At 53.4% G+C, this 13,997-nt stretch overlaps 4 protein-coding genes across 4 annotated transcripts; 3 read left to right on the top strand and 1 right to left on the bottom strand.

The window, feature by feature from the left end:
- Positions 1-893: 893 nt before the first annotated feature.
- Positions 894-1,678, top strand: ISF_04889 (hypothetical protein; the record flags this gene model as incomplete). Its single annotated transcript, XM_018848494.1, has 2 exons — positions 894-1,448; positions 1,511-1,678. 2 exons carry the CDS (start codon positions 894-896, stop codon positions 1,676-1,678), a joined length of 723 nt encoding a protein of 240 aa, XP_018704220.1.
- A 764-nt stretch (positions 1,679-2,442) lies between these two features.
- Positions 2,443-3,510, top strand: ISF_04890 (Ribosomal protein L27e; the record flags this gene model as incomplete). The annotated part of the gene is made up of 3 exons (XM_018848495.1): positions 2,443-2,505; positions 3,050-3,386; positions 3,503-3,510. 3 exons carry the CDS (start codon positions 2,443-2,445, stop codon positions 3,508-3,510), a joined length of 408 nt encoding a protein of 135 aa, XP_018704221.1.
- An 893-nt stretch (positions 3,511-4,403) lies between these two features.
- ISF_04891 (DUF250 domain membrane protein) lies at positions 4,404-5,785 on the bottom strand (the record flags this gene model as incomplete). The annotated part of the gene is made up of 4 exons (XM_018848496.1): positions 4,404-4,769; positions 4,825-5,456; positions 5,518-5,585; positions 5,652-5,785. 4 exons carry the CDS (start codon positions 5,783-5,785, stop codon positions 4,404-4,406), a joined length of 1,200 nt encoding a protein of 399 aa, XP_018704222.1.
- A 4,017-nt stretch (positions 5,786-9,802) lies between these two features.
- ISF_04892 (UDP-galactopyranose mutase) lies at positions 9,803-11,716 on the top strand (the record flags this gene model as incomplete). Its single annotated transcript, XM_018848497.1, has 6 exons — positions 9,803-9,816; positions 9,933-10,002; positions 10,063-10,143; positions 10,212-10,562; positions 10,627-11,052; positions 11,120-11,716. 6 exons carry the CDS (start codon positions 9,803-9,805, stop codon positions 11,714-11,716), a joined length of 1,539 nt encoding a protein of 512 aa, XP_018704223.1.
- Between the last annotated feature and the right edge of the window lie 2,281 nt (positions 11,717-13,997).

Consider the following 13,997-nt stretch of genomic DNA (forward strand, 5'->3'; position numbering starts at 1 on the left):
TTTTTTTTTTTTTTTTTAACTTGATAAGCAATGAATTTGATGCCGTTTCGAATCTACAGCCGCCCATGTCGTCTGTTTGCACCGTAACCGCACATGTGCGTGTGCCCACACCAGGAATATCTTACGCTTTGTACCAGGCAGGAAACCAGTGTCCAAGAATGCTGGAAATGTACCACAGAAGCCAGTCCTTCTATTTTGCCAAACTGTTGTACCAATGCGAGTCCGACTACAATTTTTGGCGGGAGAGGCCAACCACGGCCACAGCCACACCTTGGAGCTACAAAGTCCGTCCCTCTTAGACGCTATATGACGGAGAGGCGCCGAGTACGAGTCTCTAAAGATGAAGCTCTGTTTCACCGAGGCAGTCGTGCCCGTTTAGAACATCAAGGCACAGCGACTTCTGGCACTTACACGAACTCAGTGATGCAGACGTAGACAATATCGCAGTCTAAGAGGACGGCGGGGAGAGTATGCCGTGGTTAGCCGTTAGCGGCAAGTCTTTACACAGATCAATGCGACGAATTACTGATGCAAAGTGCAGCATATCAAAGATCGGTCAATGAAGAATTCAATGATTCTCGATTGATTTGAGGCGTATTCAACATCCTTAATTTGGTATACAAGCATGGAGAGGTTGAAAAGGAAATCGCGGAACTGTTCTCCATGGCGCCGCATGCCGAGCCCCGCGCCATGACGGAAGTAAGTGGGGTGGCGGCGAGCGGTTCAAGGGAACTCAAGTGCTTCCAGACTTCGCCTTCCAGAGCCGATATATAAGCACACAGGACACACGATTTTCTAGCCAACAAAGTTTCGCAACTTGTCCATACATATTCGCAGAATATCCTCCCCCTGACATTGACTCGCGCCTGCACACAAATACACACACACCCGTCATGGCTGCCCACGTCGACCTCTCCCAGCGGGACATGAACGTCCTCGAGAAGATGCGCGACCCCGACTTCAACCCGGCCGCCAGCCTCATTCTCGACGAGCGCCTCCCGCGCGACCCGCACCTCACCGACCCGGACGTCTACGAGCGGACCGCCGCGCGCGAGCGCACCATCGTCGCCTCGCTGCAGGCGCTGGAGGCCGAGCTCGCGCAGTCGCAGGACCTCGACGCCGACGAGCGCGCCGTCGCCGGGTACCGGGAGGCCGTCGCGCAGCTCAGCGCACTCGTCGACGAGCACCCGCGGTACGCGAGCGCCCGCAACAACCGCGCTCAGGCCGCCCGCCGCCTCTACGGCGACCTGATGCTTCTCGACGTCACCACCACCAGCAGCGGCGGCGCCGCGCTGCCGCTCATCCTGACGCCCCGGCGCGAGGAGAAGCGCGAGGCGGCGGCGCGCGCGCTCGAGGACCTGGAGCGGTCCATCGCGCTGCTCACGCCCGCCGCGCCCAGCGCGGCGCCATTTACCTGCAGACGGGCCGGGCGCTGGCAGCCGGCGGCGGTCGCGTGCTCGACGTGGACCCGGCGCGTCGCGAGGCGTCTTGGTCCGCGCACCGCTTCCAGGAGGCTGCTTCGCACGACCTCGCCCTCGGCGGCCGCTACGGCAACGACATCGCCAAGAACCTCGCCGTCAGCGTCAACCCGACCGCCAAGCTCTGCGGCCAGATCGTACGCGAGGCCATGCGCAAGGAGTACGGCCCTGGCTTCATGCCGCCCGAGCCGGAGGAGTAGAGAGACGGAGCTTCTGCGTCGCTCTTACGGCAGCTTTGCTTTGAACTTGGGCTCCCTGCATTGTTTTCTCCGATATGCTTTGATTTTGGGTTCCGCGAAGAAATGGGGGGTATCATGATGGTATTATTATACAGTAGCTACTAGCATTGAGAGGACAGGATAGCATAATGGCGTTCTGGGTCGGCTTATGACACATTTTATGAGGCCGGTGCTGATTTGAGCCCGAGTCGTCTATACAAAACAAGTTAGTGTATTATATAGAAATGAGAAAACGAATTCATAATATGATTGACGCGCACCGTAGACCTGTTTGGATGGTTTGGCTCGTGGTGTTGCCCTTGGCCTCCTCCTCACGGTGGATGCGCAGCCCGGCCGCAGATAAGCCAATGACGAGCGCAAAGATGGGGTCGGCGACCCTCGAGATGATGTATGTCGGTGCGGGCATCTTGGTAACCAGCAGATAACTATCACACGAATTGACTGAGTGGCTGTTGCATGCAAGGAGTTGAGCCAAGTAGCCGGATGGGATGAATGAGACTGATGACTAAGAATCATTCTCCAAAATTCAACATCACGTGGGGTCACCATACCCAGGCCGCACATTGTGACCAGTAATTCACGTGACTGGGCACGCTCGCTTGGGACGCCAGCCCACAAACCCCAAAAAAATTTACGCAGCCCAAATTTACTGTATCACGGCTGTGCGTCCCAAAGTGTGTCTTTTGAAAAACCTCTAATTCACACACCACACACCCCCCGACAAAATGAAGTTCCTCAAGGTCGGCCGTGTCGCCATCATCACCCGAGGCCGCTATGCCGGCAAGAAGGTACGGCTTTTTCTTTACTGATTGCGAGACTTCGTCGTCGTCATTTGCTGGGTTCGCCATCAGAGAGTGAGGGACGTTCGTCGCCATAAGATTCGGCAAGGGTTGTTCAGAAAACGGTCCAACGAGAAGCAACGAAGAGAGACAAGGCTGCCACGATGTTGCGCATACGAATTGGCATTCGAATCTTGCCATCGAATACACTGCCGACTACCGAATTATTGAGCTAGCGCGAGGGCATGAACCTATTCGGTACTCGCCATCAACGAACGACTTATCCTGGGCTCTGTTGCAAAGCACTTTAACTGCAACCACGATGCTCCGATTCTGCAAAGCGAAATGCTCAACAAACACCCCAGACGACTCTTCCAAACATCGCATGGCAGCTACTCTCTAGAATTGGACCGTTGGACCGTTTGGACATTCCAACGACCCCGAACCTGGCATACGACACCCCTCTCACGCCTGAACCCACGACTGCCCGACACGAAGTCCCTCCCCTCTACCGCCCAAACCTCAAATCCCATACTAACTCACGCACCTCCAGGTTGTCATCATCCAGCCCGTCGACAACGGCAACAAGCCCCACCCCTTCGGCCACGCCGTCGTCGCCGGCATCGAGCGCTACCCCTCCAAGATCACCCGCCGCATGTCCAAGGCCCGTCAGGAGAAGCGCTCGAAGGTTAAGCCCTTTATTAAGGTCATTAACTACAACCACCTGATGCCCACCCGCTACACGCTGGAGCTCGAGGGCCTCAAGGGCTCCGTCACCGCCGACACCTTCAAGGAGGTCTCCCACCGCGAGGAGGCCAAGAAGACGGTCAAGAAGGCGCTCGAGGAGCGCTACACCAGCGGCAAGAACCGTTGGTTCTTCACCCCCTTGAGTACGTCCCCCCCCTTGTTTTTCTTTGCCTCGCTTCGCTCGACGTTGGGCGATGAACGGGAAAGATTGCGAATATTCAGAGAATTTGTTGTTTGCTAACCGGGCTCTTCTCTATAGGATTCTAAACTAGTCGTTTTCTCCATTACGGTCATGGGAGTTGGCGGGATGTAAAGAGCATTCGAATGGCACTTGAGGTACCCAGGGGTTTTCTTTTATAAACGGGCTTCATGTGAACAAAAAAATTCGTCCAAACTACACACACAAAAATTTTAACACGACACCAAAACAAATGATAACGTCCCATGTCTTGAACGTGCTGTGATGAGATGTGGTTCACTCTTGTGTCAAATCAAGCGGACGAGAACGGGGAAGAAACGACGAGATAGACGTATGGTGTTATCTCTTCTCTTTCTTTTTAGGTTGGACTTGATTCTGGCCTGGATGATGACATGAAATGAAATGAAAGGAAATTCATTGATTTGCTTGCCGTCGTGATGATCGACGTTGGCGTCGATCAAAGGGCGCCTGTCGCAGCTTGACGGGCAGAACTCCTCCTTGAGACGCCTATTAATAGTCGAAGAGACGAAACAATCCGACCAAAAGTGTCAAAATCATTTATACATTTCTCTATTGTGAAACGCCGTCTAAAATACATGTGGGCCAAGTCCTTCTCTCTGGAGTTCCTGTTTTATCTTCATTTCGTGGGTCTCCGGATCCGTGAGGCTCTTGAACGCCGTTGGTGCGTCCTGGTGAGCTGCTCTCGCGTCGTACGTCTGGCTTGAATAATTATACTGATAGACGGGTTCCTGAGATGACATTTATCCTCTGCTCTGTTCAATTGTCTCGTCCAGATTGTGGACTGTATTGATTGCGGTGCCGAGACTCCACCGCCAACTCGCTCCAGGGCAAGATGTTACAAAGCCATGATGAAAGGAAATGCACAAAGAGGCCCGCTGTCGCTTCATGACGGCGGTTAAAAATGAAGGGCTACATCTTGTGCTAACGCTTTGTGACCAACTTAGTTGGCATCGGTCTTGCCCATCTTGCTAGTGACGTCGGCAACGACCCTGGAGGGGTCGTATGAGGGGGCGAAACCGGTAAATAATAGGGCAACGATGAAGAAGATCATGACAATAATGCTGAGCTTGCGCAGAACGGGCTTGCGAGCACCGAACTCGGCCCAGTGGCGAGAAGCCTCACCAACGTAGCCCTTGATCTGGTCGTAGCCGAGCTTGTAGTAGACCATGCCACCAAGAGCAATGGAGTAACCGAAGAACTGCAGGGGAGTGACGGGGGTGCCCCAGATCATCATGGAGGCAACGACGAGCATAATGTCCTTCAGGACACCGCAGAGCGTCAGGACGACAGCGGAGGTCTTGCCAATCTGAGCAGGCTCTGTTAGTAGAAGCGCGGCACGGAGATGCCGAGGATGAACTCACAAGGAAAACAACAGAGACGTTGAGCATGAAGGCGCAGAGACCGTTGAGGAAGAAGGTGAAGAGACCAACGTGGTAGACCTCAGCCATGCTAACCTTGGGAACCTCCCAGAACAGAGCAACGAGACCGTTCATGGCAGCGCAAACGGGGGCGAAGTAGTAGAGGGAGACAAGAGGGTCCATCTTGAAGTCGGCAGAACTCAAAAGGCGCTGGACCATGGTAAGACGGAGGGCTTCAAACAGAATACCAGCCATCTGGAAGAGGAAGCCGACGAGAACAAAGTCAATTTCACCAAATGATGCGATAATGACACCGACGACAATGGCGGAAACGTTGAGGAACTGCTTGATGTTGGGCTGGGAGACACCAAGGCACCAGCCGGCGAGGAGAACGGCGACGGGCGTGGTGGCCTTGAGCATCTGGATAAAGGCGACAGACAGGTAGAGGTAGGTCAGGTTACCGCAAATCAAGCTCAAGCTGAAGAAGAGACCGATGGGGACGACGGCACGGAGGTAGACGCGGCCGGTCATCTTGACATTTTTGCGACCATCGAGGACGGTGGTCCAGCGGGCGAGGGCTTGGGTGACAACGGTCGCAAAGACCAAGTGGTAGGTGGTGAGGATTACGGGGTAGCCTAGAGTATTGTTAGAGTCGTCGAGTGTCGTGAGCTGCATCGCGATTGCAAGGAGACGTACGAAACTTGAGAGTATCAAGAATCCACTTGTTGAAGAGGATCACGGAGGACGAGAAGCCAATCCAGATGCTGTAATGTGTTAGCCTTTGTATCCGGGGCGGTGGCAGCAGCAACCAGCACGCAGCATCAACGTACATGACATAGAGAGCCGGGTGAATGCCTGCGTTGGCAGGCTGAGGCTTCTCGGCGGCAGGGTTGACGGTAGGGAGGACCTGCGCGGCGTTGCGAGGCGCATCGTCCGACACGCGCACCTTGTCTTCGGTAGACATGCTGAAGTTGTTTTGTAGGATCGTAGTATAAGTGAATTCGTATGAGGATCAAGCTGTCGCAGTCGCTACTATCGCAACGGCGCGAGGATGGGTATCGTGATTCAGTTGGCTGGTTGGCGCAAATGTCGAAGGGGTGGAGGGATAGATGGGGGGGATTGGGCACGGGGGCAGCACAACGATAGGGGTTAGTAGAGAGCGTTGTGGGATTTCATGGAATTAGAAGAATAGAGAGGTAAAGTGGAGGGATTCCGAGGATAGGAACACGAAGAGAAAGAGTGAAGAATAGAAGAAAGAGAAGAGGTAGAACGGTTGTACATAGAAGAGGAAGCGCCTTTGATGGTGGGAGGGTACCTGTGGGGGCTGCGAGGATGGAGAGAGAGGCGGAAGAAAAAAAATAATGGTTCGCGGCCTCCTTGCGATAGATAGCTGAAGCGAAAGCGGGCGACGCCACAGTAGAAAAGTGAGACTGGTACGTAGTGGCTGTAATGGTTGGTACATAGGCTGCTGCTGTTCTCTGCCAGCCGGGGCAAAGGCAGAGTGGCAGTGGCAGTGGCAGTGGCAGAGGGAATGAGGTTGCGTTTTACAGGGGGCGTAGCTCCAGATGGGGGCCCTTGCAGCGGGAATTAGCGAGAGTGAAGCGATTTTCAGTGGTGTTTATGCCACTAAGGGCCCGGAAGTTGCACCACTCCATCTTCAGCACGCAGCGGGCGCTAATTTTTACCAAGGCCGGGCGAGGTATGTATGTGGCGCGACACGATAAGACGAAAGCGTTTTTCGCTAATAACTCACGTATGTGGATAGTACCATTCTGTTTCATTTTATTTTATCTTTGATAGAGTCTGTACTCCGTGCCTTTCCTACCTTTAATCGCCTTCATCCTGGGTCTTCTGCAAGCGACGGGTGGCAGTTTCAGCAAACAGGATGAACGACCCACCGCCGTTGCTCGTCTTTCTCTCACGCTCTCCTCTCCTTTCTTAATATAAGTTACACGGCATGACGGTTTGCTGCTTTGTTCCCCTCCCTAATATTGATAGTCGACGGGGAGTTGTCGCCAGTTGGCGGGTCGGTGACGCGTAAGAGGCGGCGATCATGTTGTGGGCTTGTGTGCTGAATGGCCAAACGACCGCATGGCATCAAGATGTCAAGGCATTTCTCCTATTCTGACTCGCATGCACACTGCAGTCTGGCAGTGCTAGTTGGGCATATATTGAAACAGAACAAACACAGTCGACGCTTCTCTGCGGAGGAGGGGAGCCGCTTTCAGACCAAGCCTGTTTCCTGCACGTTGATGTTCTCGTCATCTGCTGGTCTGTATGTCCTTGCTTTCCCCTGTAAAAAGGGGCATTGCAGGGGACGTTATAGCGTGATGACAGGGGGGAAACAGCCATCGGATAGCGGGGCCGCACAAAGATGAGCAATTGTATGTCGCACTCAGTAGCACCAACAATCAGGTAAGAAAAACTTGCTCCCGACGAATCAAGTCGCCCACGTTGGAGCGTGATACGCCCAAGTCGAAGGCGTAATTGGCCTCTGCTCGAGATAAAAAAGGAGAATTTAAAATTCCAAGGCAGTGCAAACTGGCGATCGAGATGCTCATAATTTTACATGAATTTTTAAGATGGTCGACTCCTTTTTTTTGAACCTCTCGCCATCCACACGTTGGCATCATTCTTCGATTCCGTCCTTTGAACCCTGAACACGCTTGGCCCTTGGCCGCCTTCGTCTTCTCCTCGTCTTTCGATAGCGCTGTCGCAAAACGAGGCAATGCCCGTTCCACCGCCGCGCCATCCAAGTACTGCATTACTGGTAGATGAACTACGCCCGAAAGCATTTATTAATTAGTGCCTGGATGCATGTCTCTGCGATAAACAGGGAAAAGAAAAGACAGCATGCACATTCACATTCCGGTAGTCCGTATGCGTACTACGTCGAACGATACTCTCCCGCCGCCGAATCTACCACGAGGCTGACTAGTCGCATCGACGGATGCATCGTGCGCAAGGCTGCGCAGCCAGAGTGGGAATAGCGTCCAAAAAAGAAAGCCAAGCAGAAAGCTTGGCATCCGGCGCATGCAGCGGTGTATTCCTCCGTAGAGCGCCTGACTCCTGACTTGCTGGCGGCTATCCTTAAACAGTCTTCGCAGTTCTGGACCGAAAGCCGCGGGTCTGGTTAGCAGCCGACGCATAGGTACAAAACAAGACGCCGGAGCCTATTGCTGCGCCGCCATAATAATATGCTCGTCTATCTCATGGATAATGGCACCCGATCCACAATAGGAATATGTAATGCACAGTCATCACTATCACATATTGCACTGCAAATTAATGACAACTGGCTGCTTCCGCTCCTTATCAAAACACGCGCACTTCTATCTCGTTAGGTCATGACCGAAGACTGATAATGTGATTGCTTGCTTGCTCTGGTTGGCTGGCAATCTTGCAAAGCTTGTCAAGCTGGTGGAACGTCGATGCGGGGTGGTTGGCGATCTCGTCGTTTCAGAATTGTGGCTACACTCCAAACCACATTGCCAATCGTCCCATCACAGTATCCGTACAGTCAACAGCCGAAACTTATAGGGCTCTCCGGCGGTTTGGAAAATAGGTGCGCACGCCGATCTTGCAAGGCAGCGTGGGTTCTTCGCTACTGTGAATCATATCACGGGCAGATCAGCATGGCACAATCTCGTTGGTTACCTGGCTTGATTGGTAACAACAGTTGTAAGATCGACCGCCAGGCTAAACATGAACGCCTGTGATGACCAGTGACTCGGTACCGGAAGCAAACGGAAGCGGCCGTGTTATCCGTAGATGGTGGTGGTTTTGCGATCCGGTCCTTTGCAACTTTGAAGTTTCATGTACCACGATTTGCACCTCACATTGTGGTGGCAGTGCCGACAGGTATCGGCAAATTTGCATGAGTACCACCGCAGAACATGTATGAATGAAATGAATGAGACAGTTTATTAGGGTTGTTGGTGGTTGCGAAGAGGTAGCTGCACCCTGATAGGCACCTGAGTTGCTGTTGCAATCAGCCTGTATGCAGCTTCATAGAGCCGTCACACATTCAAAGGTACAGTTCCAAGACACAAAATATAGCAACATCTGTCACGCTCATGGCTCCTGCATCCCATTGCTATCAGTAAGACAACAGCCTTGTGTCCCCTCGCATAATCAGGTAGCTGTCACTCGGATGTTGGGACACAGCAGTGACGGGCGATAGCCCGCGGAATGAATCCGTCAGAATCCCTCACGCTATCAATAATGCCTATAGAAGAGCACGCGTCGTCAACGGTTTCCTCTAATGATGGTATTGGTCCGGACTCGAATTGATGCCTTGCTACTTCCATGAGCCTCTAGGCCATCTGTTCTACTTGCCGCGGGGAGACGCCGTGTACCGCGCAGTAGCAAAAGTAAAAAGTAGCAAAATACACCGCCTAGCTACTACTTGAGTCGTCACCCGAATGCCACAGCGCCTCAACTTATGTACTTACGATGTTGTAGGAAGTAAATATGCGACCCACACATCCATCCCATCAAACCTGGGGCCACGTACCAATAGTGGGGGTTCGGAGAGAAGAGACTCAAAAACAAATCTCACAGGCCACTGGAAGGTCACAACTCGTCCACCCAACCCCCCTAAAAATAAAGGCCCCTCCAACCCTCCAGCCAACGCTAGCCTCAATTTTATTTTTCCAGGGCGCCGCCAAAATAGCGTTAGTGCCAGTTGCCAGGGGATCCCCGAGAAGATGCAACGGGCCAAAAAAAATATTTATTTAAAGAAAAATGGTTGGTTGCGCCTCTTGGCCACCACACCAAATCTAAGTTATACGTACCACGTCCATCTCCCTCACCGTCTGCGGCCTACCTTGGGAACGGGTTCTTTTCCTTTCATACCACTTCTTGATTTTCCAGACATTGCTGTTTCCCGTTTGCACTGCGCGCTACCCCGTCATCTTCTTTTCAAACTTGATCGATTATTTGCAGCTGTTTACCCTTGACACACTCTCTCACCACTACAATGGGCGCCGACCAGTGAGTAGCTTCCCCGTCCGCCCCCCCGCCATAAACCGCCCGCGCAGCCAACAGACGTTGCTCGATGTCAGGCTCGGGAAATGGACTGTGTGAGACTGACAATCATCGCCAAACAGACACGTTGATGTTCTCGTCATTGGCATGGGACCTACTGGTCTCGGTGCCGCCAAACGTCTGCACCAGATTGTGAGCCATTACCCCTCCTCGGACTACGGAGAGAGCGTCTCCCCTGCTAACAAGCATTAGAACGGCCCCTCCTGGCTAATTGTCGATTCTGGCGACAAGGCCGGTGGTCTTGCCAGCACTGATGTCACTCCTGAAGGCTTCGTAAGTACACAAACGACCTCGTCGCACCGCAATCGCGCTGGGTTCCCCTTTGCTAACTTCGTCCGCAGCTCTACGACGTGGGCGGCCATGTCATCTTCTCCCACTACAAGTACTTCGACGACTGTATCGACGAGGCCCTCCCCCAGGACGACGATTGGTATACCCATCAGCGCATCTCCTACGTTCGTTACAAGGGCCAGTGGGTTCCCTACCCGTTCCAGAATAACATCTCCATGCTGCCCAAGGAGGACCAGGTCAAGGCCATCGAGGGCCTCATCGATGCTTCGCTCGAAGGCCGCGTTGCTACCGGCAAGCCCAAGGACTTTGACGAATGGATCCTGCGCTCCATGGGCAGCGGTCTTGCCGACATGTTTATGCGTCCCTACAACTACAAGGTCTGGGCCGTTCCCACCACCAAGGTACGTTCATACCCCTCCCCGTCTTCTTGTAGACATGAGCTTTGGCTGACTGGCTCCCCTGCAGATGCAGTGCGAGTGGCTCGGTGAGCGTGTCGCCGCGCCCGACGTGAAGCTCGTCACCAGCAACGCCATCCTGGGCAAGGTTGCTGGTAACTGGGGTCCTAACGCCACCTTCCGCTTCCCTGCCCGCGACGGCACCGGTGGTATCTGGATCGCTGTCGCCGAAACTCTCCCCAAGGAGAAGAAGCGTTTCGGCGCTCAGGGTGAGGTCACCAAGATCGACGCCGAGAACAAGGTTGTCAGCTTTAAGGACGGCTCCAGCGTTAGCTACAACAAGCTCGTCAACACCATGGCTGTCGACCAGCTGGTCGAGAAGATGGGTAACCAGGAGCTTGTCAGCCTGTCCAAGGGACTGTACTACTCTTCTACCAACGTCATTGGCGTTGGCATCCGTGGCGCCCGCCCCGAGCGTATCGGTGACAAGTGCTGGGTAAGTTTCGATCCCTTGAATCTTGAAACCGACGGGATAAAATACCCGGAAGCTGACCTGTCAACAGTTGTACTTCCCCGAGGACGACTGCCCATTCTACCGCGCCACCATCTTTTCCAACTACTCCCCCTACAACCAGCCCGAGGCCAATGTCAAGCTGCCCACGCTGTACCTGGCCAACGGCGACAAGGCTCCTTCATCGGAGGCCAAGGAAGGCCCTTACTGGTCCATCATGCTCGAGGTTTCCGAGTCTACGATGAAGCCTGTCAACCAGGAGACTCTCTTGAAGGATTGCATTCAGGGTCTCATCAACACGGAGATGATTCGTCCCGAGGACGAGATTGTTTCGACATACCTCCGCCGCTTCGACCACGGCTACCCAACCCCCAGTCTGGAGCGTGAAGGTGTCCTCAAGGAGCTGCTCCCCAAGCTGGAGGCTCAGGATATCCTGTCGCGTGGTCGCTTTGGCAGCTGGCGCTACGAAGTTGGCAACCAAGACCACTCCTTTATGCTGGGTGTGGAGGCGGTTGATGCGATCCACAACGGTGCAGTTGAGCTGACGCTCAACTACCCCAACTTTGTCAACACGCGCAAGAACACGGAGAGACGTCTTGCTCAGGCGTTCGACTACAGTAAGGCTAACGGTCTGCCGCTACGCAACTAAGGGGGCTGCCAAGGGCTGTAGGAGAGCAAGGTTGGAATTTATGTTTGACGGGATGATGTTCATTTCACGCAAGATTTGCTGTAGAGCTTTTGATTTGATATACGAAAGGACGGACAAAAAGTAGAATAATAATAGACTTGGCATCTTGCGAGACGGAAACTGAACGTAATCTGTCGATGAATGCTGAAGCAAGCGTGTGCAAAGGCTGCAAGAGAAGAAAGATAGTACGGGCCGTTGCAGCTACCAGTATGTACTACATACATGGTCATTGAAGCACGATGATTGGTGCCAATCCACACGTTGGTGTGTTGTCCTGGGTCACGGAAGGCTTTTTTTGGCGGCGGGCAGCTTGCATAGAACGGAGCTTGGCGGCGATGACGGAGCAAAGTAGATGCGTGTTTGTTGGCAGTTCGCACGAACATGGAGGTCGTATTTGGGCTTGGAGGCGTGCTAGAGTGGTAAGCTCGAACAGGAAAGACGATGACGGGCTGACGAGTTCTCTCCTGCGTGCTGCCTGCGCGATCTGCACGGACTTTAGCTGCGGGCTGGGCAGGGCTCACGCTGTTGGGAGGCGGTCAAGGCGGGCCGTGATGACCAGATGACCAGAAGCCATGCAGAAAAAGGGTCGAGCCACGATGCAGGGTGAACCTTGTCAGGACACGACGCCGAGGGGGGAACGAGAAGAAGGACGAGGTTGCTTGGGCAGCAAGATACTTGGGCGAGGAAAAGGGAAGGGACTTGTTATTTTCTTTGTTGACGGTGGAGAGTGAGGGGCGCTTGGTTGACAGAGACAGAGTGAGAGACGGAAAAGTGAGAGAAATAGCTGGAGGGGAGATGAGCTGTGGGTGAGTAATTAAAAATGAAGGAGGAATATCTGGTGTGTGTGGTGAAGCGCGAAGGTTACTGTAACTACTAGGCAGGCTGGTGGGAGGTAGCTGGACAGGAGGTATCACGTTGGAGGGGCTGATGTTGACTGAGTTGTCTAGCGCTTAAGTTATAGTTTAAATGAATAGCTATAGGTATCCTTGGGGAAACAACACAATGTATTAGACTGCTAATATATCAATGATTGTCATCATAATCATAACCATGCACTCATCCTGATGCGTCGCACAGTGATGAGGGAAGCGCCATCGCCAAGCAGGCTGGCTGCGGGCTGCGGGTTGTGTACATTGTATGTGTAGGTTAGTTAGTTCGATGGTTACAGGTAGGGTAGAGAGACAGTGACTCCACCGCTCGCTGCAGCCTGGGAATAGGCAATAATGGTTGGTACCCAAACAACTCACCTTGGTGGGCAAGGCAATAAAGTAGCCTTGCTTGCGGGCGCTGCTGCCCCAACGGGACGGAAAGATTCAGGTTTATAACGATGATGAAATAAATAAAGAAGATGAGACAGACAGACGGCTTGAAATGCGAGAGTCGACCAATACTTATCTTGCTTGACCTAGTACAAACTACTGTTGTGGTGCAGGAGGCAGTAGAGTGGTACTTGCACCTGCTTTAGGTAACCCGCTTGTTGGCGAGGCTGGTGGTGTCAACGAAAAGCTTATTGCCACCAGGTAGAGCGATAAAGCACACAAAAACAACAACGTTGCTTGCGGACATCACACGGCACAGTAGCATCGTGAGAATTAACTGCACCTAGCCTCATCCTCCATTTTTGTTGTGCTTTCTGTAATTCTTCATTTTCCCAGCAAACGCCTGTTCCTCGTCCGCAAGCGATCGCCCAAGGTAGCTACTGGAAGCCTGCCAACTTCCACTAGCACCAATTTAACACCCTCTGCAAGAACTGCAGCCCGCTCGCTGACTTGCCTGCCACATTCACTTATTCTGCCCTTGCCTTGCCGCCAATTGCTGCTGCTGTCGGCTGCCTTGTCCGTTCAACCTTGCAGATTCGGTCTCTGCCCTCCTGCAGGTGACGTATGGGCTATTTTCTCTTCTTCTTCCCCCGAACATGGTGCTCATTTGAACCAAAAGACTTGCCGTCCTCTTTACAAATTTCCTCTTCAATTCCGCAAACACACTTCCACCTGGCGCGCCGACCGATCTCGACCATGCTGCCCGCCCAGTCCCGTTCTCCGTTCGATTGATTTTCCCGCCCCGACGTCCGTCCTGTACCTCCACTCTTGGCTGCTCGACGACCTCCGACCGACACGCCATTTTCCAACCCCCTTCGTTGGACGACTTTTGCTTTTCCTCCACCCTTTGACGTTCTCTTCTTCACCCCCGGAACCAGCACCCGCCACCGAGGCCGCTCCATGGTTACGCGCCGCTCCTCATC

The sequence above is a fragment of the Cordyceps fumosorosea genome (genome assembly GCF_001636725.1).
Source record: "Cordyceps fumosorosea ARSEF 2679 chromosome Unknown scaffold_11, whole genome shotgun sequence".
Lineage (NCBI taxonomy): Eukaryota > Fungi > Ascomycota > Sordariomycetes > Hypocreales > Cordycipitaceae > Cordyceps > Cordyceps fumosorosea.